The sequence below is a fragment of the Scomber japonicus genome, chromosome 10, assembly GCF_027409825.1.
Source record: "Scomber japonicus isolate fScoJap1 chromosome 10, fScoJap1.pri, whole genome shotgun sequence".
In the NCBI taxonomy this organism is placed as follows: Eukaryota; Metazoa; Chordata; class Actinopteri; order Scombriformes; family Scombridae; genus Scomber; species Scomber japonicus.
Genome location: NC_070587.1, coordinates 31,815,216 through 31,840,945, shown reverse-complemented (window position 1 = coordinate 31,840,945; position 25,730 = coordinate 31,815,216). Strand labels below are relative to the sequence as shown.

Genomic DNA, 25,730 nt, shown 5'->3' with positions numbered 1-25,730 from the left:
ATCTGACAAGTTGATTGTCAAATTGATTCATTATTGCTGCTCTTCATTTCATTTAAAGAGGATTTTAGGATACATTCACACTTTAGTCTCCTCTGTTTTTAACCTGAGAAAAGCTAATAAGATGTAACACATTGTTATAATTAAAACTTCACATTCGTCTCTCATACCGCTACCTGTTAAAACATTAAAATATCATTCAGGGACTATTCTTCTACTGTTACTACTTTTACTTTTCACACTTTAAAGGATTAAGCTGGAGATATTTGCTTACTTCTACTGATACCTTTTAGTTTGAAATAATGCTCAAGTTTTACATTTTATGCAGTTTTTATTTTCCCACTTTCACCTAAACCTGCTCTGATATCAAGCTGGCTGATCAAGTAGTATAAAGTAGAACATTATCAGCCAAGTTAGCCGCCCCGCTAGCAGCCGAGTTAGCCACCGAGCTAGCAGCCGAGTTAGCTGCCGAGCTAGCAGCTGAGTTAGCCGCCGAGCTAGCAGCAGAAAGCTCTCAGACGTAGCGTCCATGTTTCTGGTAGAGGTGGTGACTTTGATTGACAGGTGACACTTGGTAGGGGGCGGGGTTTCAGCTGCCTCGGTGGCCACGCCCACAACATTTGGGAGAAGAGAAATAAATAATCATTTTAGCTCTGGTTTGGTGCTAAAAAAGCTCCACTTTCTTGCCCAAGCAGCAGGAAGTCGGCTTTGTCTGAGGACAATGCTTTTATATCAAGAAGGAAGTGAGAGCTTTCTGATTATTACACTCTACCTGGAGTCTATATTAGAATACAATACATGTGATTGATGGTTGCACTTACACTACATTAGAGTTAATAGTAAAGTAACATACAAGACCTTTAAAAAACAGCCATTTAAAAAGGTTGATGCGTAAAATAAAACAGTAATCATGTCAGTTTATTTGATACAGTGAACATGAATGAGTTAAAAGAGGCTTAAAGCTGCTTCTTCTTCTTCTTTATTTTACACACTAATAGAAATACAGCAGAGCAGGTGTTTGGTTTTCACATCTGACGGTAAATGTGTTGATGTCTTCTGCTACTTTTAACACCTTCTATTAATTCCAGCGTTCCCATCTGTGCACACGTTTCCTTTCTTTTCTTTTCTTTTCTTTTCTTTTATTTAAATACATATACATCTGATCTAATATATAATGCCATATTTAAATCTTATTAAGAGAAGAATGGAGGACAAAGACAAGTTAAGTGCTCACTATGCACTATATAAGTAAGCATAAAATAAAATGAACTGTATGTCATATTTTTTTACAATTTAATATTCTTCAATATTTTTTCAGAATTATTTTTATTTTATGTAATTTTAATTAATTAATTTCTTTTCATTTATTTATGTATTTTATTATTTTTTATTTAGTTTTATTTAATTTAGTTTTATTTTGTAGTATTTATTTAGTTTAATTTAATTTGTTTTATTTTTTTATTATTTTATTATTTATTTAATTTAATTTTATTATTATTTTATTATTTATTTTATTTATTTTTATTTTATATTATCATTATTATTATTATTATATTATTTATTTTATTTAATTTTGACTTTATTTTATTATTATTTTATTTTATTTTTTAAACACATATACATCTGATCTAATATATAATGCCAGATAATGCAGCAATGTATCCTGAAGCTTTTCCCTTCTCTCTCTCGCTCTCTCTCTCTTCTCTCTTCTCTCTTAATCTTTTTTCTCTCCCTATGTTTGTGTGCTTGTGCGATCCTGTGTGTTTAATCCAAACAAAGCCAAATCTCCCTGGATTGTAAATACCAGTTGGTTATAGCAAAGCGAAGCGCTTCCAAAGCCAAACGCTGCAGACAACAAGGGACCCTGAGCTTCAGCAACACTCCCAGTCCTGTTCTGCTTGTTCTCAACTGTGTGTGTGTGTGTGTGTGTGTGTGTGTGTGTGTGTGTGTGTGTGTCAGGGAAAGAGAGAAATAACGTGTGACAGAAGGAGAGTGTGGAAAAGAGACTGTGTGACATAGAAAAGAGAGAGCATGGAAAAGAGCATAACGCAGCGTGAAAAAAACGACGAGGAGAGAAAGAGAGAAAAGACGAAGCGTGTGTGCAACATACAAACGGAGAGCGTGTCTATAAGCGGACTGTTTATAAGTCTGCTTTCCCTAAAAATGTCTTTAACACACAATAAATGTTGATTTCAGTCCCAAATAGCCCATTATATTCATTCTCTGATTCCAGCTTCTCAAAAGTGAATGTTTCCTGGTTTCTTTAGTCTTATATGACATTAAACTGAATATATTTGGATTGTGGACAAAATGAAACATGTTTGGAAATCACCTTTAGTCACCTGTTCATCATTTTTTGGACCGATGGAGAGAATAATCAACAGCTGAATAAATAATGAAAATAATTAGGATGATCTCAGTGACCACACACCTGCTGCTAGAAGACGCTGATTACTGCTGTTAATGAGAGATTACTGACTTTTAAACAAGTATTTTGGAAAACTCTTAGTAAACATTGACTAATTTCCTTATTTATTTCACTATACTACTTATATCATACACTTTCATACTGTGTCTGACAGTTTTTTACCACATGGATACATAACAAAAAGTGTTTGCAATAGAAACACTTAATTTAAAGTCCATGTAAGAATAAATATGTGTTCTGAGTTTGACATACTACAGAAAAGTGTGTTGTTAACCACCCTGCCAAATTTGAATGATAAAAAAAATCGCCAAATATATGAAATTAGGCTTCAAAGTTGTGTAAAACTCAGCCTCTTTCTCTGCTACCAAACCTGTGGGCGTGGCCACCGAGTCAGCTGAAGCCCCGCCCCCTACCAAGTGTCACCTGTCAATCAAAGTCACCACCTCTACCAGAAACATGAACGCTACGCCTGAGAGCTTTCTGCTGCTAGCAGCTGCTAGCTTGGCGGCTAACTCGGCTGCTAGCTCGGCGGCTAACTCGGCGGCTGACTCAGCTGTTAGCTCGGCGGCTAACTCGGCGGCTAACTCAGCTAACTGGCTAACTGTAGACTGTAGTAGTAGTAGTGTGTGCTGAATGTATTTATACCTCTACAGCAGCAGGGGCGGGTTTATGCTAATCACTAAATCCTGAACACAGAAATGTTGAAACACAGTTTGTGAAGTCTAGCTCCACAATTCAAATCTAAATGGTTGAAATGCTTTTTACACCTTTTTTAGAAATACATTTATTTAATGTGGTTAGAAGAAAATGTCTGAAGTCTTTAAGAAACAGGTGAATTAATCTCATACTTTAAATTCTGGTTAATTTTCACAGATAAAAAATGAAACATAACAACATTTTGTAAACGCTCTGTAACTCCGCCCCTCACCTTCTCCCTCCTCTTCCTCCACCAGGTGACGTTCACCAAGCGGAAGTTCGGCCTGATGAAGAAGGCGTACGAGCTGAGCGTGCTGTGCGACTGTGAGATCGCTCTCATCATCTTCAACCACTCCAACAAGCTGTTCCAGTACGCCAGCACCGACATGGACAAGGTCCTGCTCAAGTACACCGAGTACAACGAGCCACACGAGAGCCGGACCAACGCCGACATCATCGAGGTAAAGCCTGGAGGCGGGAGGGGGGGAAGAGGGAGGGGGGGATCAGTGTCTGGTTGAACTCCAGAAAAAGTTGAATCACTCTGAAATGTAAAATGATGACATTGATTTTGATCCTGATGAAATCCTCAGGTCAGAAGTTCCAGTTTGTTCACATCCTGTTCGTTACTGCATCAATACTTTTCATTCACAGCTTTTTCTACTTTATGTGTCTGAATGTTGGAAAATGTCTTGTTGTTTTTTTTCTTTCTTTCTGCTTGTTGATGCGTTCAACCAGCAGCATGATTATCTCCACTGTGGGATCATTAACATTTCATCTCATTTAGACTTCAGACTCATTCAGACTTAATTAAGTATAGTCCAGTTCATTGCAGTCCAGTCTGTTTAACTGGTGAGTCAATTAATCTGTAATGAGATCAACTCAGTTTAGTCCTTTATAGGACCTTTGTTAAATTTGTATGTATTTTATTACCAAAAGTTTATCAAAAAAATACTCAGAGTTGGTTTGTTTTTTTTACTTTTTAAAGGAGCTGATTGGTTGAAACAGATTTTCACCTTTATGTGCTAGTTTATAGTAAATTCATAGGGGAGAAATACAACTTAAGTGCTCAATATGCACGAGAGAAGTAAGCAAAAAATAAAATGAAAAAAACTGCATGTCATATTTATTTATATTCTTCAGTTTTTTTTCAGAATTATTTTTATTTTATGGAATTTTAATTTATTTAGTATTTTATTTTATTTATTTATTTATTTATATTTTTTATTTTATTTAGTTTAGTTTTATTTATTTAAGGTTAGTTTTATTTTACATTATCTATTTATTTTATTTTATTTTTTTATTTTTTTTTATTATTTTTTTTATTTATTGGTTTTATTTTATTTTATATTTTATATTACATTTTTTTATTTTATATTTTTTATTTAATTTAATTTAATTTTATAAAAGAAAAAGAATACAACCAAACTATCAAGACTTAAGACTTCAAATATTAAACCCTGCGCTATAAACAGCTCTCCTCTTAAATCCAGTCTGAACCAGTGAGTCCAGTATATTTCAGCTCAGTCCAGTTTCCGAGTCGTCGTCCAGTCTTTCCCACTGTTGTTTATAGTTGTACTCTGGCTTCCTGCCTGCTAGCTTACAGGGAGGGCAGAGGTAGGGACAGCTGGGCCTCCCTCCCCCCCTCCTCCTCCCTCCTTCCCTTCTTACCCCTCTGGCATTGGCCCTGTTGTCACCCAGAGACCTTTTCCAACCGACAACAACAACAACAACAACAACAGCACCGAGCCAAAGGACGAGACCTGGAACCGATCTGAAACCTTCTGGGCACAAAATGGCCACCAGATAGAGACAGCAGAGGGAGAATATCTGTTCATTTGCATATCGATTATAGAAAAGAGGTCAGCGTTGAGATTGGGAGGGAAGGTGTGAGGACGATCATTCATCTCTATTCTTATGTTGTTGTTTTTTAAATAATATTGGTATTTCTTTGGCCCCAGTGGGAGAAGGCTTGGCTGCAGCTCGGCAGGCGGACATGGAGCGCGTTCACATGCCTTGCTGACCCTTTTATACATAATGGCTCTTCTCATGAATTGAACACGAGACGGTTAGGTATGATTCAGTGAGCCGTGTTCACCGCAGCACTTAGAGCTTCATATGGAGTGTTGACTTAAAGCCGCAGCTCGCTCGCCTTTGAATATTCTCTCACTTGTTTTGTTGGGTTTTTTTTACACGTTTGTGCTGCGGGAGTTCATGATTGGTCAACCGCAAACATTGTCAACGTGAAGTGTGTGTGTATGTGTGTGTGTGTGTGTGTGTGTGTGTGTGTGTGTGTCTGTGTGTGTGTGTGTTTTATTGTCCTCTTGATGGCTCAGGTTTGAGTCATATTTGAAAGAAAACACGTGAGATGGCATCAAAGTTAAAACACTGACTCTGGATGGAGGGTGTCACTTTGGTGTGGGACAAAACCATAGACTGTATAGAAGAAATGGACGTAACGTCCGTGACATCACCCATTGGTTTGTGGACTGCTGCTCGGAAACCAATAGTTTCGGATCTGGGCAGCCCCATCTTAAAAATTTCAGGTGCATGCTGGGAAAAATAAAAATACGGATTCTACTTATATGGGCATGGGCGGAGCGGGGAGGTTGCTATGGTTACAAGGGTTATCAGGACGTAGCCCCGCCCTAATGCATACCCTGCTTTATCATCAAACATAAAATCAGGGAGGCCAAAATGTCCCAAATGAACATCATACTGCATTGAAGAAGGCTTTAAACTAGCGATTGAGACCATAAACACATTTTGAAAACGTTTACTGAGGTTAGAAATCAAGTGAGAAGTTGGTGAATTCTCCATTGACTTGTATTGAGACGGCCGCCCCCTGGTGGCCTTTTGATAGAATGCAGTTCTAAGTTACTTCCGCGTTGGCTTCATTTCAGAGGACCAGAACTCCCCGTCTGGACAAAACAGACAAAACTTGGGGTCTGTGGTTTGATTTTATGCTGCAGACAACATGGTGGGATATCCAGTATCGTCTTAATGCTTCATGCAACTAATGGAGCCCATATAGAGGAGTATTAAATTCAAGATTCAAGACAACTTTATTAATCCCTTGAAGGAAGAGTTGGCAGCTGTGTGCAAAGTCTGCAGGCCCTGGTCCAATAAATAAATCATTAAGAGGAAGCCTATACTAGCAGAAATGATACAACTGGACCTCATTTAGATTTGATAGAAATGATTACATTTCCACAGATTTGCCTATTCATTTGTTTTTGTTTTAAATGTGTTAAATTATAAAGAGACACTCTGTATATTACCAGCTACATAGACTGGATTATCTCAAAGAGGCCAAAGTCTCTTTAAAACACAGTTTCAAAATTTGGAAAGCTTTATTCTATTTGTGAAAATGCATTAAAGGCAGATTTCACTGTTTTTGTTCATATATGTAGAAACTTTAAACTTTAAACCATGCAGGAATAGATAAAAAAAAGAGTGATTGTCCATGGCAACGACACTGTGTGGTTAAAAAATAATAATAAATGAATTTAAAAGTAGGGAAAGACACAAACAGGATTGTCCACCAGTCTCCAGTGGACATTTTTCTATTTTTGAATTACCAATGAATTTCTGTTTTATCCGCAAGTGATCCACATCTATAGCCAGGTGTGAGTAATATCACATCTGCAATCTGTGGTAAAAATAACCCATATTTGTAATCAGCTGCTCCTCCAGTAAACGCCTACCTGATCTCCTGCTGTAAAAGTATGATTCTTCTATATATCTCTTTCTACCAGCAGCCTCCGTCCCAGGTGTGACGACCCACAGCGGTGAACTTTAACACCAAATAATGAGTTTTATTTTCACCCTCTTTCCTGTACTTTTATCAAATACCTTATTGGAAGAAGCCCAGAGGCTGTAATGATTGTTTGTTTCATCTCCTGAACTCCTCCGAGGCTCCTCTGACCTCTCACTGCTGCTTTAAGCTCTCTTTTATTTTTTTTTAAGTTGTGTGAATCAATTGGTGGTTACAGTAGTTGTGCTGGAGGAGATTCAAATAGAGCTAATAATAATAATGAAAGTCAGACAGTGAGAAAAGAAGGTTATGTGTCTTTTTATACAGTGTATGTAAACTTCTGGTTTCAACTGTATATTCTCCATTTCTGACACTGCAGAGATTTAGTTTCACACTTTTAATGGAAACAACAAAAAGTTACAAGAGATATAAAGAAGTAAAGTCTCCTACAATGCTCTACAATGCATCTTCTGTTCGACCTCTGCAGCCCTTTACAGGCCGTCATCTTTAAAAGTTTATAACGCAGGTTTCTGTCAAACATTTGAAGTCTTAAGCCAAACTGAAGATAACTCCCTCCAGTTATATTCTCAGGCTTCACAAAGCTCCTCCAGAGCCACAAAAGACATTATATTGCAGTTTTCCTCAGACTGAGTAGTTGCTCCCCATGATGTCTGAACTAATCTTACTGTGTTAAAAGAAACACACACAGACTCCTCACACACTTTACTTATGTCATGTGAGGAAAATAGCATCTCAAAGAAAGCTGCTTTTTTTTGTTTGATGGGAATAATTTGAGAGAGAGAGAGGCAGAGAGGGAGAGAAAGAGAGAGAGGGAGAGACAGACAGACAGAAAGAGAGAGGGAGAGAGAAAGAGAGAGACGGAGAGAGAGAGAGAGAGAGAGAGAGACAGAAAGAGAGAACGTTTCTGGGTTCAAGCTCTATGAGAGAGAGAGAGAGAGAGACATAGAGAGAGAGAGAGAGAGAGAGAGAGAGAGAGAGAGAGAGACTTGTCGTTACTGATTTAGCTTCCTGTGTTTTGTTCCTGGGGTGTCTCTCTGTCTGAGACGATTTGGGTGAAAAGGAGCTTGAGGTTTGCGGGTTCACTGCATAATTCATCCAATGAGATTTCTCGTACTTGTGGATCGAGTCCAATAACGTCTCAGATGTGAGTGAAAGTGTCGCTGAGGCAGTTTGAGCTCAGACTGGACTGAAGGTACCACTCACATAGCACAGTCTGGCCCCATATACTTATATATATATATATATATATTTATTATTTAATTTTTTTACCTCCTGTCATTTCCTCTCTTCCTTTCACCCTTCTTCTTCCTCTCTTTTTTTTCACCTCCTAATCTACCGATTCGCTCGGGCACGACCGACTCTCCCTTCTCTCTCTCTCTCTCTCTCCATCCTTCTCCTCGTTCTGTCTGTCTCAGAGTGTCAGCAGTAAAGCCTTTCTGTAGGCTGTATCTCCAGCTGCAGATGGCTCTTAAGTGTATGCAAGTGTGTGTGTGTGTGTGTGTGTGTGTGTGTGTGTGTGTGTGTGTGTGTGTGTGTGTCGTGGCAGGGCGTTGGGCTGCTCCAGGCCACATCAGCTCAAGCTCCACTGGTCCTGTTTGTGTGCGTACATGTGTTTGTGTTTTCAAGTGTATCGCTCTGTCTCTTTCTCTCTCTTTATGTGTTCATTTCTGTGTGTGTGTGTGTGTGTGTGTGTGTGTGTGTGAGTGAGTGTGAGTGAGTAAGTCCTCCACTCCATCTCTCTCTCTCTCTCTCTCTCTCTCTCTCTCTCTCTCTCTCTCTTTGCACGCTCTGCAGTGGCCCATGAGTACGCCTCATACAATATTCAGGCCTCTCGGTTGTGTGTCGGCCCGTGTGGTTTTGTTGTGTGTGTGTGTGTGTGTGTCCTACATGGGAGCTTCCCTCCTATACCAGCCTCTATACATCCCCCCACTCACACACACACACACACACACACACACACACACACACACACACACACACACACACACTCACTCTCACTCTCACTCACTCACTCACTCACATCATCTCTGCAGGCCAAGAGGCATTTAGCAACTTTCTCCAGTGTTTGTCCTCATCTGTCCCCTCGGCCAGATGTGCAGCAGCAGCAGCAGCAGCACTCGTCCTTGTTAAGCGGGTGTTGCTGTTGTCTGTTGCCGCCCATTTTCCATTAATCCTCAGTGTTTTGCATTTGCAGTGACATTTTGAATCATTTAAGACCAGACAAAAGTCATGAAAACATACACTTAGCTGTACCACACTGCAGACTGTAAGTGTAGTATCACATAGAAACGCTGGAGTGAAAGGTGGAAACATTAGCAGAGAGAGAAAGAAGTGGAAAATCCTGAGCTCAAGTAGCTGAAAACTCAATTTAAAGCATAAGACTGCTGCTATTCTTAATGTCTTAATTGTCAACAAATTGAATAAAAAGCTCTTTCTTTACTTTACTTACATACTTGCTGACCTCTCTAACCTCAGCCAAGTCCATTTCTTTCTTTTTGAAGATATTAATCTTTAAAAATGGCTCCAAAGTATGTAGTTTTATTAGTGTGTGGGAATAGAGTGTGTGTGTGTGTGTGTGTGTGTGTGTGTGTGTGTGTGTGTGTGTGTGTGTGTGTGTGTGTGTGTGTGTGTTATGGTAATGAAGGAGCAGTGATGTGGCAAACTGACCTGGTTTTAATAGTTTTTACACAACAGCAGCACAGAGCAACAAGAAGGTGAGATTTGTCAGTAGGATGAATTCATTGTTGTTTTTTTATTAGATTTATTAACAAAAAGTAAAATCTAGTCTATCAGCAGACTAACAGAGCTTTAATAGAATAATAAGTAGAGAATATATCTCCTATAAATGATCACATCAACCACAAATAGACCCAGATCTTTATTTAACCCCCTTGTTGTCCTTGAGTGAAGGAAGGAAGAAGGAAGGGAGGGAGGGAGGAAGGAAGGAAGGAAGGAAGGAGGGAGGGAAGGAAGGAAGGAAGGAAGGAAGGAAGGAAGGAAGGAAGGAAGGAAGGAAGGAAGGAAAGGAGGAAGGCAGAAATGAAACGAGGGAGGAAGGAAGGAAGAAAGCAGGAAAGGAGGGAGGAAGGAATGAGGGAAGGAAGGGAGGGATGAAGGAATGAAGGATGGAAGGGAGGAAGACGGGAAAGAAGGGAGGAATGAATGGAGGGAGGAAGGAAGGAAGGAAAGGAGGAAGGAAGGATGGAAAGGAGGAAGGAAGGATGGAAAGGAGGATGGAAGGAAGGAAGGGAGGAAGGACAGACGGAAGAAAGGGAGGAACAGTTAAAACAGACGGGGTCAATTTGAACCAGGAGGACAACAGGAAGGTTAAGAGAGGCTTTCATTTGGATATTTTCAAATTAAAAGGTTAAGGTGTACAATCCCTTTACCTATGAGGAGGACTTTTACTCTGAAACATTAGCAGGAAGTATGGAGTTTCAATAATGGCTGTTAAACATAGAGAAGAGCAGTAAACAGTCTAAATGTGAATGTTATCTATTAGAACAGACTGGCTCATTATATCAGCTGTTATCTAATTATCATGGCTCTATTTGTTTCCTGGTTGTGTTTGTGTCAGTGTAGCAGTGTAGTCGTATTTGTAAGGAGGTCTCTGTGTTGCCTCTCTGTCTTTTGTTTGGGTCACATGGAGACATGTTGGACATTCAAAGGCCGTGACTGGTCACATGAAACACGAACGCTTGACATACGACGCCGGGACTTTTCAGGGGAATTCAGACTTTAAACAGCCAGTGTGACAGTGTGACTGAATTATACAATCATTATTTAAGTTTAACAGCATCGGCACGTGGTGTAACATCGCTGGTGGAGGACAGAGCAGACACACACACACACACACACACACACACACACACACACACACACACACACACACAGAGGATAATTGGATAGTCACAAAATGTGCCCATTTGCCGCTCTGCCTCCGTGAGTCTCTTCAAGCAAGTGCTTTTGAGTATAAATTATGAAGTGTGGATGTAGTCACGCACACACACACACACACACACACACACACACACACACACGCACACACACACTCATAAACTCGCATAGATACACTCATGTGTTATGCTTAGTGTATGTCACCCTGTATGCACTGTAGGTCCCTGTATGCTTAGAAGCACTTTAGTTCACATCGAGGTGTGTGCGTGTGTGTGTGTGTGTTTGTTTGTGTGTGTTTGTGTGTGTTTGTGTGTGTGTGTGTGTGTGTGTGTTCAGGCACAAACTCAGTATTCATCACACGGTTGGACATTCCTTCACTCCAGTGTAAGGCTGAGAGGCAATACATATGCACACACAGCCTCTCTCTGAGATGCACGTGCTGCTTGAAAGAGTGTGTGTGTTCAAGAGAGTGTGTGTGTGTGTGTTTGAGAGTGTGTGTGTGTGTGTGCGTGTGTGGGCAGCCTGCCTCTCCTGCCAGAATGTGTTAATCCGCTTGACTGCAGATCCCAATCAGGGCAAGAGAAGGAAGAAGAGCGAGAGACAGAGGGAACACGAGCGAGCGAAATGCTAAAAGACCAGCGATGAATAGCCGAGGAGAGAAAGGAAGACGGGCGGAAAAGAGGGGAATGCCCTTTTTTTCTTTAAGCGGCTCAAAGAAGGCCGATCTCACCGATGAACCTCGCTGCAGGGGCTTAAGGACTTCGGGCAGTGCCTCGCTCCTCCTGGGTCACGGCCAGGGAAGCCTCGCGTATCGCACACACGCTGCTAGTGTCACTTAACAGGATTCACCTCTTAACTTACTGATTGTGCTACTCGCCGTAAAGGCTTCAAAACTACATCAAAACAGTCAAAGAGCATGCTGGGAAACATACAGACTTTTACACGCATCTCTCCCCAGCACATACAGTACAGGTTGGAGGTGATGTGTCTGTTGCCACGGTGATGCTCTTTCTCAGCTAATCCTGCTTTGCCATCCAAACTCTGAGGACTTCCTCCTAAGACCTGAGGTCCTAATCTGGGCTGAATGAGGTCACTGGAAGGCCTGCACACACATGATTGGTCAGCAAAAGGTCAGCTGACCACTTTCCCTGCAACTCCTTAGAGACCTGTGAATTATTACTGTCTTTATCTGGTGGCCATGTTGTCATTTATTTTAACTGGCTTCTCTAAGTGACAATAACTGATAATACTAATAACACTAAATCAGTTACATAGCAGGATATGTGGAGCATTAAACTCTACAATTATACTGATTTTGATATTTATCCAAATGTCTTAAAGTGAAACTGCTTTTAGGGAAAGGATTTATTTGAATTGTGCGAGTCTGCGAGTGAAGAGAAACAACATTTGTCACGGTGGAGTGCAGGCAGGTCGACTAGTGTGCAGAGGTTAGACATGGTTCACTGAGTTTATTGTCAAAAGAGAAGAGTCAGAAGCTCACAGGCATGAGTGGAAAGTCCAAACAGTCCAAACAGCAATTGCATAAGGTCGCAGAGCAGCAGGGATGAAATGTGGAGAAGTCGTGACAGGAAGAGAAAACAGGTCCAGGTGACAGGATTCACAAAAGGAAAACTACAACGATGTGACAATGAAAGGGAAGATCTGAGAGTTGGTAGATGAAGTTGCAGGGGAGGAAAGGATGGAGGACGGGGGAAACAGAGGCGTAGACGGAAGGAAAGGAGGGAAAGTTAGAGATGGAGTGAAGATGGAAGATCTGGAGAGATGGAGGAAAGTATATGACCTAAGAGAAGTGAATAGGAGTTAGAGACAGAAATAAAAGGACAGAGACAGACAGAGAGAGAAAGAGACAGATGGACAGCTGGAGAAGAGAGTACAGCTGCAGAAATGGAAGTGAGGACCAGATTTAAACAACATTAAAACCATAAATATACAGAGATACAGTTCATAAATACAATCCAGATCAAATCCGCTGCCCCGCCCCCTACCAAGTGTCACCTGTCAATCAAAGTCACTACCTCTACCCGAAACATGGACGTTAGGTCTGAGAGCTTTCTGCTGCTAACTCAGCTGCTAACTCGACGGCTAACTCAGCTGCTAGCTCGGCGGCTATCTCGGCGGCTAACTCAGCTAACTGGCTAACTGTAGACTGTAGTAGTAGTAGTGTGCTGATTCACAAAAGGAAAACTACAACGATGTGACAATGAAAGGAAAGATCTGAGAGCTGGTAGATGAAGTTGCAGGGGAGGAAAGGATGGAGGACGGGGGGAACAGAGGCGTAGATGGAAGGAAAGGAGGGAAAGTTAGAGGTGGCATGAAGATGGAAGATCTGGATAGTATACAACTGAAGACAAGTGAGCAGAGACAGAAAGAGACGAAAGAAAAGGTCAGAGAAAGAGAGACAGACAGAGACAGACAGAGACAGACGGACAGCTGGAGAAGAGAGTACAGCTGCAGAAATGGAAGTGAGAAGCAGATTTAGACGTTATTAAAACCATAAATATACAGTTCATAAATACAATCAGATCAAATGTAAATGCATAAAAAATGTATTTCTTTGTAGTTTTGGGAACATAAAAATGCTTTAACCCTTTACATACTGTTCATATTCTGACTCATAATTAGTCTCTGCACCAATTCATTTATTTATGGAAAGAAAAGACATTTAAAATCATTATTTTATGGTCCAGGAGAACATTTTATAGTATTTGAGGAACATGTTTGAATGCTGGTTTTTTAATTTCGTGAAAAAAATAAGTCACATTTGGACATCAGCTGCAGAAAAATGAACACAAATGCTGCATTTAATTTCCATTTTTGTGTATTTAGGGTCACATTAGTCAAAGTCCAGCCAGAGGAAAAAACAAAACAGGTCAAATTTGAACAGTGAACAGGATGTAAATGAGATGTTTGCTGATTAATATTTCACACAGAGTAATATAAACCTTCCTGAACCCACCCAACACCACCAACCTCAGTGCTGCTTTGATTAAGACAAAAGAAAAGCTCATTAAATTATAAGTCAAATCTAGAGATCACACACACACACACACACACACACACACACACACTATTTCACTAAATACACACAGAGGCCTTTAAGTCTCTGATCTTTTCGTTTGTGATCTTTGCTGCATCATCACATTTTTTACTCTCAGGTGAACTGATTCACAGTCATTGCATCAAAACCCGGCAGGAAGTGAGACGCATCGCTCGGCGGGAGTCATTTCTCATTATTACGACGTTACGCAGCGTTTCTGTGAAGGAATGCACAGAAACACAGAAAGAGTCTTCTCTCTGCTGCCTCGCACACTGTTCTGTTCGGAGCTGAAATCTTGACCCTTCTTAGAAAATGATTAATAGCTATACAATGAAAAGGGGCCGAGACTCCATTAAAATGATATTAAGTACTGGAAGTGCTTGACTGACAAATTAGTGACTCATTTCCAGACACACTCGTATTGCAGAGATACTGAACGCTGAACTCTTCACACCCACTCTTCAAAATAAAAACAGACATAGAGGATAGTAAACCATAATGACCCCCCCCCCCCCCTTCCCCCCTCCTCCTCTCTTCTTCACCGCCCCCACCCAGCCTCCATCAGTGGAGCGAATCGTTATTTGTTTTGGCTGACAGGCCGTCTGCTTACCTCTGTAACTAAGCAAGTCGCCCTGAGCCCCCCGAGAGTCGGCGGGAGCAGTGGTCCATTAACCTCATGGATAAATAATTCCAGTCTGTTTGGATAGTGACAGGTTACAGTACAGAAACTGTCAGCTTTAAAGGAAGTCTGCTAGCAAGGGGGACAGATTCTGCTTTTTCTGGGTTTTCTTTTATTCATATTCTGGATTTTAAAGTCCGTGTAAAGTAAGAATCAATATATGTTCTGAGTTTGACATACGACAGAAAAGTGTGTTGTTAACCACACTGCCGAATTTGAATGATTAAAAAAAACGCCAAATATATGAAATTAGGCTTCAAAGTTGTGTAAAATCCGCCTCTTTCTCTGCTCCCAAAAGCTGTGGGTGTGGCCACCGAGTCCGCTGAAGCCCCGCCCCCTACCAAGTGTCACCGGTCAATCAAAGTCACCACCTCTACCAGAAACATGGTCGCTACGTCTGAGAGCTTTCTGCTGCTAACTCAGCTGCTAGCTCAGTGGCTAACTTGGCGGATAGCTTAGCGGCTAGCTCGGTGGCTAACTCAGCTGCTAACTCGGCTGCTAACTCAGCTGCTAGCTCAGTGGCTAACTCGGCGGCTAGCTTAGTGGCTAACTCAGCTGCTAACTCGGCTGCTAACTCGGCTGCTAACTCAGCGGCTAGCTCACCGGGTAATGCGGGGGCTAGCTCGGTGGCTAACTCGGAGGCTAGCTCAGCTGCTAACTTGGAGGCTAGCTCAGCTGCTAACTCGGCGGCTAGCTCGGCAGCTAACTCAGCTAACTGGCTAGTAGTAGTAGTAGTGTGTATTGTATTCATTTTTTTATGTGATTTTTTCTACCTTGCTATCAAGCTGATGTTGGCTCGTTGTGTTTGCCCATTAACGGCCATCTGTTGCTAAGATTGTTTCTAAGGTTTTAGGCTCATATTTCAGGTTTCGGATGTATTTGAAAAGTTGATCATTTTAGTATATGACTGAGAAAAATGAGTGAAATCCTGCTACTATAGTTTGTTGATGTGGCCTGATCAGTTACCATAAGTCAGCTTAAACACAACTTCCTGAAGCTGACCAATCAGAGCAGAGTGGGCTCATCAGAAGGAGGGGGCGGGGGGGCCTTAAAGAGACAGGAGCTAAACCGGCTTGTTTCACACAGAGGCTGAACTGAGCCAGTAGAAGATAAATGAGGAGTTTTAATCTGTAAATCATGCAAATATATTCTAGCTGATTAAAAATATAGAGCTGGAAATGTGCAGAATTTGTTCCCTTTTTAAAGAAAACACTGTAAAACATTCACAGATCAGTTATGACAAAAGCTGTTTTATATTAATACTAAATCTACTTTTATCTCTGGATTTAATGCATCATTAATTTTTGTATCTCGCTCCCAAAAAACAAAACAGAGTAGATTTTTAATTTTTTTTGCTCTGACAGTTTCCTCACATCTCTCACAGCTCAGCAGGTTCTCAACACAAGAAACAACAACTACTGATCTATAATACAACATCTGAGCGGAGCGACAGCCGGGACTGTGGACACGGAGTCCCACATGACTGACTGACTGGGTGTGTGTGTGTGTGTGTGTGTGTGTGTGTGTGTGTGTGTGTGTTTGTGGTATCTATAGCTTGGCATAGATTCTGGATTTTTCGTAAGTGATGGAAACGGATGAGATGTTATTATAAGGATTTTAACAAAGATCATTTAACCGACATGAGCCACCACGAAACCACATTTTTATTAAAAGTAGAGAATCTGTCATTCTGTCATACGTGTTGAAACATATCTTGGGGGTCTTTTAAAGGTTGTTTAAACACAAGCAGTCATACCAGAACTTAATTAAATAAAGTTGCCAAAATTAAGATTTAAACCGAAGACTAACTGATCCAAGAATATGCTGACAACAAGACAAATCGAACTTTCTCTAGATGACCAAAAAAAGTGTAGATGTTTTAATATCCAGTCCAAGAAAAGAGTAAGGGATGGACAGCATGGGGAAGGAGAAAGAGAGAGAAATTACGATGGGAAAGCTCTGGGAACAGGTCAAGAAAGAAAGAGAGAGAGAGACAGAGAGAGAGAGAGAGAGCGAGCAGGGCAAAAGAGGACAGACAGAGAGAGAGAGAGAGGGGGAGTGTGGTGGGAAAGAGAATAAAAAAGATGACAGAGGAGGAGAAGGAGGAGGCGAGGAAATGGGCGACCAGGGAGAGTCACATATGGAGGCATTACAAGAAAGAGAGAGAGAGAAAGACAGGAAAAAAGAGAGACACAGAGAGAGATGTTGAGAGCGAAAAAAACACAGAAGGACGAGTGTGACACTTTGCACTTTTTTTCTGCGAGAGAGAGAGCTGCGTTAAAGGTGGTGGGCCGAGAGATGAGAGGGTGAGAGAGAAAGAGAGAGAGAGAAAGAGAGAGAGAGAGAAACAAAAAAAAGGGAGAGGAAAGCAGCAGAAGCACTTCATGGAGGGCTGGAAACAGAGGGCGGGAGGACAGGCGGGTGGGCGAGGAAGCGAGCCAGAGGGGAAGGGAGGGAGCGAGAGAGAGAGAGGGAGAGGAGGGGAGGGGAGGGGGGCGGGGCTTATGAGCAGCCGCAGCCAGTCAGAGGCCTGCGCTGTGCTCTGCAGGGTGAATCTTACCCTGGCAACACAATAGAGCGAGAGAGAGAGAGAGAGAGAGAGAGAGAGAGAGACGGCGGACAGGTGAACAGATGGCCAACTGACTGAGAGACAAGCTGATCAGTGGACTACAGAGTGTGTGTGTGTGTGTGAGAGAGAGAGAGAGAGAGAGAGAGAGAGAGAGAGAGAGAGAGAGAGAGAGAGAGCATGTTAATGTACTGTAATGTAATGTAACACACAATCTTCACTATAAGGGAGAGAGAGAGAGAGATGGAGAGAGGGAGCAGAGAAAGGGAAAGATGCCCATGTTTGCACTGTAACGTTAACAAAATATAGTGTTTACATGAGAGGAAATACAGAGACGAGCTTGTGATGTCCAAAAAATATCAACTGTGTGTGTGTGTGTGTGTGTGTGTTAAAAGAAAGTAAGGAGGAGAAGTTACTACTAATTTCATTTTTTCAGTCTTAGGGCTACGAATGAGCTCATTTGTCTGATCTTCACTTCTTTAAAAGGCTCTTTAAAAGATTAAACTTGCTCTGATTTTGCCAGTTTTGGTCATGATTTCCCCTCAGTGATGGTTGCATTGGACTCCAAACATTGTACAAGGAAGGAAGAAAGGAGAGAGGAAGGGAGGGAGGAAGGAAGGAATAAGGAAGGTAGGAGGGAGGGAGGAAACAAGGAAGGAGGGAGGAATGAAGGAAAGGAGGGAGGGAGGGAGGGAGGAAAGAAGGAGGGAAGTAAGGAAAGGAAAGAAGGAGGGAGGGAGGGAGGAAGGATGGGGGAAAGAAGGAAGGAAGGAAGGGAGGAGGGAAGGAGGGAGGAGGAAGGAAGGGAAGGAGGAAGGAAAGGAGGGAGGAAAGGAAAGAAGGGAGGGAAGAATGAAGGAAAGGAGGGAGGGAGGAAGGACGGGGGAAAGAAGGAATTAAGGTAGGAGGAAGGAAGGGAAGGAAGGAGGAAGGAAGGAAGGAAAGGAAAGAAGGGAGGGAGGAAACAAGGAAGGAGGGAGGAAAGAAAGAAGGAACTCCAAACATTGTACAGTGTAATGATGTAATAACTGAAATCTGTAACATAACAAGGAGGAAACAGGAAACAGGACTCACTCTTCATCACAGAGGTGGATATAGTGTTTTAGAAGGTGGTGCCTCATTCACTCACCATGAATATTACATAAAGCAGCTGTTTCCTCAGAGCACCAGCGTGACTCTTTACTCTGCTCTGAGTTGTAGAAGAAGAATCAACTGAACACAAATGTCCATTCTCTCTCTTCTCTCTTATTGGTCAAACTTTCTGGAGGAGGGAGAATGTAAACACAGGAAGAAGCTCCTATCTACCCAAATATGTCAGAGAGAGAGAGAGAGAGAGAGAGAGAGAGGAGAGAGAGAGAGAGAGAGAGAGAGAGAGAGAGAGAGAGAGAGAGAGAGAGAGAGAGAGAGAGAGAGAGAGAGAGAGAGAGATATCTATCTCTTCTTACTCCTATATCTTTCTTTCTTTCCTCCTTTCTATCTTTCTCTCCACCTCCAACTTCTTTTCTCCTATATCTTTCTCTTCTTCCTCCTTTTTAGTGAATAAAATATTTAATATTTATCATTCTTTTGTGGTTACACCATATGACATTTTCAGGAGCATTCAGTCTTATTTTTGGTTAAAAAAAATCATCAGTCATTTAAATGATATAAAACCAACAAAAAAACTAAATGTACATTTTAACAAACCTGATGCTGCTTTTAAAAATATTTTTTTAGTTGTTCATCTTGCCAACCTTTATTAATCACCAAACACAGGAAGTATGTCAAAAACCAGAGACTGAACTTCACTCTCCAACTCTAGCTGCTGATTTCACTCATCCACATCCCAGCATGCAAAGCGCTCCTGGCTACAAGTAGCTGTTAAACACCAAGGTTAACATTTCCACCACAAACAAACCACTCCAGAATTGGTTTGTTCAGATCTGATCTGATCAGATCCCCCCCCCCCCCCCCCTTAAAAAACCCCCCACAGCATCGTAGCAGACTAAACAACTTCACAACACGGAGCAGCTGACTTCTGTTTGACACATGAATCCCACAAAACATCATTTACTGATTCTCTTCTTCAAGACTGAAATCTCCTCACAGGTTGACCTTTGACCTCTGGTACTTACTACTTCTGTGCAGTGAAGGATTAATACAAACATTATACAAACATTGGATCAACTGTTGGCTCACTTACAATCTGCCTGATGGTCTGACTGCTTATGTTTTGTCTGGTTTCACCCAAAAATCTCAGTTATTACATTATTAGCACAAAATGACCCCGTCTGTTTGACTATTCCTTCTTTCCTTCCCTCCTTCCTTCCTTCCTTCCTTCCTCTCTCCCTCCTTCTTTCCTCCCTCCCTCCCTCCTTCTCTTTCTTTCCTCCCCCCTACCTTCCGCCCTTCCTCCCTTCCTTCTTTCCTCTGTCCTTCTTTCCGTCCTTCCTCTTTTCCTTTCTTCCTTCCTTCCTTCCTTCCTCCCTCCTTCTCTCTTTCTTTCTTTCCTTTTCTCCCTTCCTTCTTTCCTTGCCCCCTTTCTTCCTTGTCCTCAAGTCAAGGAAGAAAGGGAGGAAGAAGGATGTAAAGGAGGAAGAAGGAAGGAAAGGATACAGGGAGGAAGGAAGGAAGGAAGGAGGGAGGGAGGAAGGATGAAAGAAGGAAGTAAAGGAGGGAGGGAGGAAGGAAAGGAGGGAGGAAGGAAGGGAGGAATGAAGGAAAGGAGGGAGGAAGGACGGAAGGAAGGAAGGAAGGAAGGCCTTGATTTAACATATTTAATCTTAGTTAGATTTTAGTTTTTGCAGTGAACTCAGTTTGTTTCGGTCCTTACAAGCATGCAAATACAAGCATATGTGTGTGTTTCTGTGTGTGTGTGTGTGTGTGTGTGTGTGTTGTGATTGTGTGTTGTGTGTCACTACATGTGAATGATGCACCAACATGGCTCCAGTGTCAGCACAGTTTTGTTTGCAGGCTCTTTATCTCTTTGTGTCCTGACAGTCGGGGGCAGGAGGTCCACGCCTCGATCACGTCCTCCACACAGCGCTCTGTCACATGCCATCATCGTCACGCTGGAGTTCTTCTCTTTCTTTCTTTCTTTTATTTTTTATGTTTTATTTTTTTACCAGGGTTCTTTTGTTCCCTTCAATTTTATTTCATTTTTTTTAGGTCAGAGCACACACACATATCCACACACACACACACACACACACACACACACACACACACACACACACACACACACACATATCCACACACACACACACACCAACCAACCGCCAGCGCAGTGTGTGTTTTCTATGAACTGAGGGGTGCGATCCTTCCTTCCTTCCTTCCTTCCTTGCTTCCTTCCTTCCTTCCTTCCTTCCTTCCTTCCTTTTTTCTATCTGTCCTTCCTCCCTTCCTTTTTTCCTTCCTTCCTTCCTCCCTTCCTTCCTCCCTTTCTTCCTTCCTCCCTTCCTTTTTCCTTCCTTCCTTCCTTTTCTCCTTCCTTCCTTCCTTTTTTCCTTCCTTCCTTCCTTCCTTCCTTCCTTCCTTCCTACCTCCCTTCCTTCCTTCCTTCCATTTGTCCTTCCTACCTTCCTTTTTTCCTACCTTCCTTCCTTCCTTCCTTCCTTCCATTTGTCCTTCATCCATTCCTTTTTTCCTTCCTTCCTTCCTTCCTTTTTTCCTTTCTTCAATTTTATTTCATTTTTTTTAGGTCAGAGCACACACACATATCCACACACACACACACACACACACACAACTGCCAGTGCAGAGTGTGTTTTCTATGAACTGTGGACAACAAAGCGTGTGGCGGCGGCGGCGGCGGCTCCTGCGTGTTAAATTTGCATTAAGCTGCAGATCAGAGCGCTGGCTTGTTCTGGTGAAGGCTGAACAGCTGAATCAGGCTCTGTCTCTCCCTGTTGGAACAAATCTGTCTAATAACTCGTTTCTGCTTTGACACTACACTAGCTACCATCATAACAATGGCTCCAACACTTTTAATGAGATTCATATCAAAGACACGCCATTGTTATTAAAACTGAAAGTCCTTCCTCCCTTCCTTTTCCGTTCCTTCCTTCGTCCCTTCCTTTTTTCCTTTCTTCGTTCCTTCCTTCTGGCCTTCCTTCTGTCCTTCCTTCCTTCCTTCCTTCCTTCCTTCTGTCCTTCCTTCCTTCCTTCCTTCCTTCCTTCCTTCCTTCTGTCCTTCCTTCCTTCCTTCCTCCCTTCCTTTTTTCCTTTCTTTGTTCCTTCCTTCTGTCTTCCTTCCTTCCTTCCTCCCTTCCTTTTTTCCTTTCTTTGTTCCTTCCTTCCTTCCTCCCTTCCTTTTTTCCTTTCTTTGGAACAAATCTGTCTAATAACTCATTTCTGTGGGAAGATAAACCGCTGCTTTGACACTACACTAGCTAGCATCATAACAATGGCTCCAACACTTTTAATGAGATTCATATCAAAGAGACGCCATTGTTATTAAAAGTGAAAGTCTCTTTACCGTGATCATTACCCTCTCTGCCCTCACCTGTTTTTTTAAGGATTTTTTTTAAAGGCTAATTCATCCAAAATGAAAAGCCTTGGTGTTTGTGCCTCCTCAGGGTTTAATCAGGAGCTCTTGCAGGTACGACTTCCCGCCGGCTCTACTTCCACACGCCGTGTTACAGGCAGTTGAATCATCCTCAGTTAGCAGTGATTGTGCTCTGTGGGAGTCGTGGAATATGTGCTTATGTTTAAACCAGACCACCAACTAGACTACAGTCACACATTATACAGCAGGTGGTCGTCCCTTATAGAAAGATATAAGACAGGGGGGTCAAACATGAGGCCCGCAGGTCAGATATGGCCCACCGAGGGGTTCGATCAGGTCTGCTTGCCATCCTGTGTTCTTTTCCTTCCTTCCATCTGTCCTTCCTACCTTCTTTCCTCCCTTTCTTCCTTCCTTCTGTCCTTCCTACCTTCCTTTTTTCCTTCCTTCCTTCCTTCCTTCCTTCCTTCCATCTGTCCTTCCTTCCTACCTTCCTTTTTTCCTTCCTTCCTTCCTTCCTTCTTTCCTTCCTTCCATCTGTCCTTCCTTCCTACCTTCCTTCCTTCCTTCCTTCCTTCCTTCCTTCCTTCCTTCCTTCCATCTGTCTGTCCATCCTTCACTGTCTGTCTTTCCTACCTTTCTCCCCTCCTTTTTTCCCCTTCCTTTGCTTCTTATTTCCTTCCTTCCTTCCTTCCTTCCTTCCTTCCTTCCTTCCTTCCTTCCTTCCTTCCTTCCATCTGTCTGTCCATCCTTCACTGTCTGTCTTTCCTACCTTTCTCCGCTCCTTTTTTTTCCTTCCTTTGCTTCTTATTTCCTTCCTTCCTTCCTTCCTTCCTTCCTGATCCTTAAATGAAAACAAGTTTGACACCTCTGATATACACTATGTGAAATATTGGACGTGATAAAACATCTGTGTGTGTTCATCCTGTCATAAAGCATCATATTAATGTTTTTATTTACTCCTTACATATCAGATGCATGCTACACTCATCCATTTCCCCCCGAACAGAAAATCAATTAGCAGACTTGTTCCATCACATTAGAGCTGCACATATCTTTCATGTTATATTAACAGTGGATTAAACAAATGAAACCCATCTGCCAGAGAAGTGAGATCCCTTCATCTTGTTTCCAATACAAGTCTTTCAACTCAAGTATTTCCAGCATCGTTTTTCTCAGGAAATTCTTGAAATAAGTCTATAAAGGACTTGTAATATTCTTCTTGTGCTCTGGCAGATTTAAGTTTAAAAAAAAAAAAAGCTTTGCAGGACTGAAGCACAAGTAGAAATTGATGAAATAGATTTTTTTTGCAGTGTACTACAATCTGTTTCCCCCTGCTGATAGATTTCAAGGCGAGGGATTTCCTTCTTTTTTTTTGCACCACTCAGGGCTAAATCTTGTATTTGGACCACAGAAGGCTCCTCGGCTCCAGTTTAAGATCCATTTTGCTGTGAGGAGGATCTATCTGCTTGGCTGTGTGGTCAAGAGGCCCCACCAGGCAAAGCTACTTAATGGCAAATCTCATTTAGCAGAATCCTCTCAAAATAAGAGCCTCTATCTCTTCTCTTCCCCCCCCCCCCCCCCCCCCTCCTCCTCCACCCAACCGTCACACTCACCCGCTCTCCCCTCTTCGCCCTTTTCCAAAGTGTGCTAACGCTGACACAACCTGACTGCCGTTAGCCGCCGCAGCGCTAACACCACCGCGTGCTTTTTCTAAACTCACCCTTTTCACCGTCGTGCCTCGGCTCAGCTTCACACCAATTAGCGACGCTGTTGATTAGCCGGTGTGTGCAGAGGTGTGATGCCTGACATACAGCTCAGGGCTCAGGTTCAAACATCCTTTCTCGCCCCTTTGTAAAAGTGCTGCAGGCTTCTTCTCTACTGCTGATTCTGTTCACATCCTTATAATTTCAAAGCTTTTTTTTTTCCCCCCATTTGGGATTGGAGTCAGTCGTGTCGTGTGTTCAGCCTTTTAACCCACGACTTCTGCAGAGCACCTGCTGGGTTAGCGAGTGCAGGTTTGATGGTAATAAGTTGCTTTCAGGTGGGCAGCAGATGTCACGATCGGCGGCTTCGAGCATTATCGAAGGCTGGAAAAGTGTTTTCTGTGTAAAGCCCTTTTATTTTTCTCCTTGTTGGGAAAAAAAATCTCTTTATATGTGTCATCACTGGGGTCAAACTGCTCCATCTGACTTCATCACTGCTTGATTTCTACACAGCGAACAGTGTTAGGAGTCACCAGATACTCATTTGTATGTGTGTGTGTGTGTGTGTGAGAAATGAAGATGCTGTCACCAAAGTGGTAAATCCCATATATGTGCATGAAAAAATGAAATGTATGTAAATGTGCCTCCTCCTTCTCCTCCTCTCACCCTTCTCTGACCGCTTCAGACGTTGCGAAAGAAAGGCTTTAACGGCTGCAACAGCCCTGAGCCCGACGGAGACGACTCCATCGACCAAAGCCCGCTAAACGAAGACAAGTACCGCAAGACGGAGGACCTGGACAGCCTCTTCAAACGCTACGGCGTGAGTACCATCACACCTTTGTCACCTTATCTAACCTACACTTTTCTTCTTCTTCTTCTCTATCTACCCCTCTCTCTCTCTTTCTCTCTCTCTCTCTGTCTGTCTATCTGTCTGTCTGCCCTCTCCTTCTTCTTCTTTTGTTTGGGGAACGAAGGCTCTGAACAAGAAAGAGCACCGGGACTCTGAGAGCCCAGACCCCGAGGAGCCCTTCTCCCTCACCCCCCGCACTGAGGAGAAATACAAAAAAAATTGACGAGGAGTTTGATAAAATGATGCAGAACTATAGGCTGTCAGTGAGTACCCCCCCCCCCCCAATCCCTCCACCCCCCCCTCTCTCTCTCTCTGTGTAACCCCCCCACCCCCACCCACCCCTCCTCCTCATGCTGCTGCTGACCGGACAACCGAGAGGGTTTCCGGCTGCTGCTGATTCTGATTCTGGCGGCCTGACTACTCACAGAGCACTCGCCTTCACCCCCCCCCACCTTCACCCCCCCCTTACCTCCTCCACATCACCTCTTACCAAATGCACCTCGCCCCCACCAACCACCAAACACATCACATCACAACAACCCCCCCCCCCCCCCCACCAACACCACCAACACCACCATCCCCCTCTGATTGGTGTGAAAGGGAGAGCAGAGAGGCAAACTGACTGACTGAAGGGCAAACTTTCAAAATTGAGTTGCAACTGTCAGAAAATGGTGAAATATATAATAATAAGTTTTTCTCTTTTTTTCTATGGACTAATCAACTAATCATCAATGCAATCATAATCTACAAGTTTTCTTCAAGTTTTTCTTTTTTTTTTTTTTGGTGACTATTTCCACTTTTTAAATATGTTGTATGGCTGCACCTTTAAACACAATGAGATCATAATATTGATTTAAGTCTTTTTTTTTGAATGGGACAACTATACTGCTGCGTTTGCATTAGTGTGGACATCCTTCCAAAAAAGTCCAAAAACAGCAGATTTGTCCAACCTGAAGCCAAAGAAAGGCTATAAAAAGTCCTCCTTACCTAAAGTTAACTAAAGACACGACTCTGGTCATCACTGAAAAACAATGAGTTAATACTTTACTGTGCAAATAATCATACTGCTTGAATATATGAAGAAAATATGGATTACACTAAATAAATGTAAGTGCAGAATCATGCAGCTCCTCTTCACTACAGACAGATTTCATATCTTGTGGCACTCAGTAAAAAGTGAATAAGATAACATCAAAGACAAAGAAGATGTTCTACAGATGTATAATTTGTGCAATAATACTTCACTGTGATTATTCATGTGAAGTTAAAGTGATCCTTATATTCTACTGTTTCTGTTTCCTGTTCCTTAATGTACAAGAATATTTATACAACAGAAGGAGAGGAGCAATTACAAGGCCCCTTAGTTTTCATCAAAGTTGGCATAGCAACCGGTGTTGCAGAGGAAATGAAAAATCTACACGTTTTTAGAGCAGTGGTTGAAAAGTAGAGAGAGAGGGGGGGGGCAGAAAGAGAGGGAGAGAGAGAGAGAGACAGACAGACAGAAAGAGAGAGAGAGAGAGTCAGGGGGGAAAGAGAGAGAGAGAGACAGACAAATAGAGTGAGAGAGAGAGAGAGAGAGGGAGAGAGGGAGATGA

General features: G+C 42.3%; 1 protein-coding gene across 1 annotated transcript in view; it reads left to right on the top strand.

The window, feature by feature from the left end:
• Positions 1 to 25,730, top strand: part of mef2d (myocyte enhancer factor 2d) — an 84,748-nt gene that overhangs the window by 10,412 nt on the left and 48,606 nt on the right. The window contains 2 exon segments of the mRNA XM_053327251.1: positions 3,379 to 3,582; positions 23,971 to 24,105. Coding sequence (XP_053183226.1) covers positions 3,379 to 3,582; positions 23,971 to 24,105 — 339 coding nt within the window.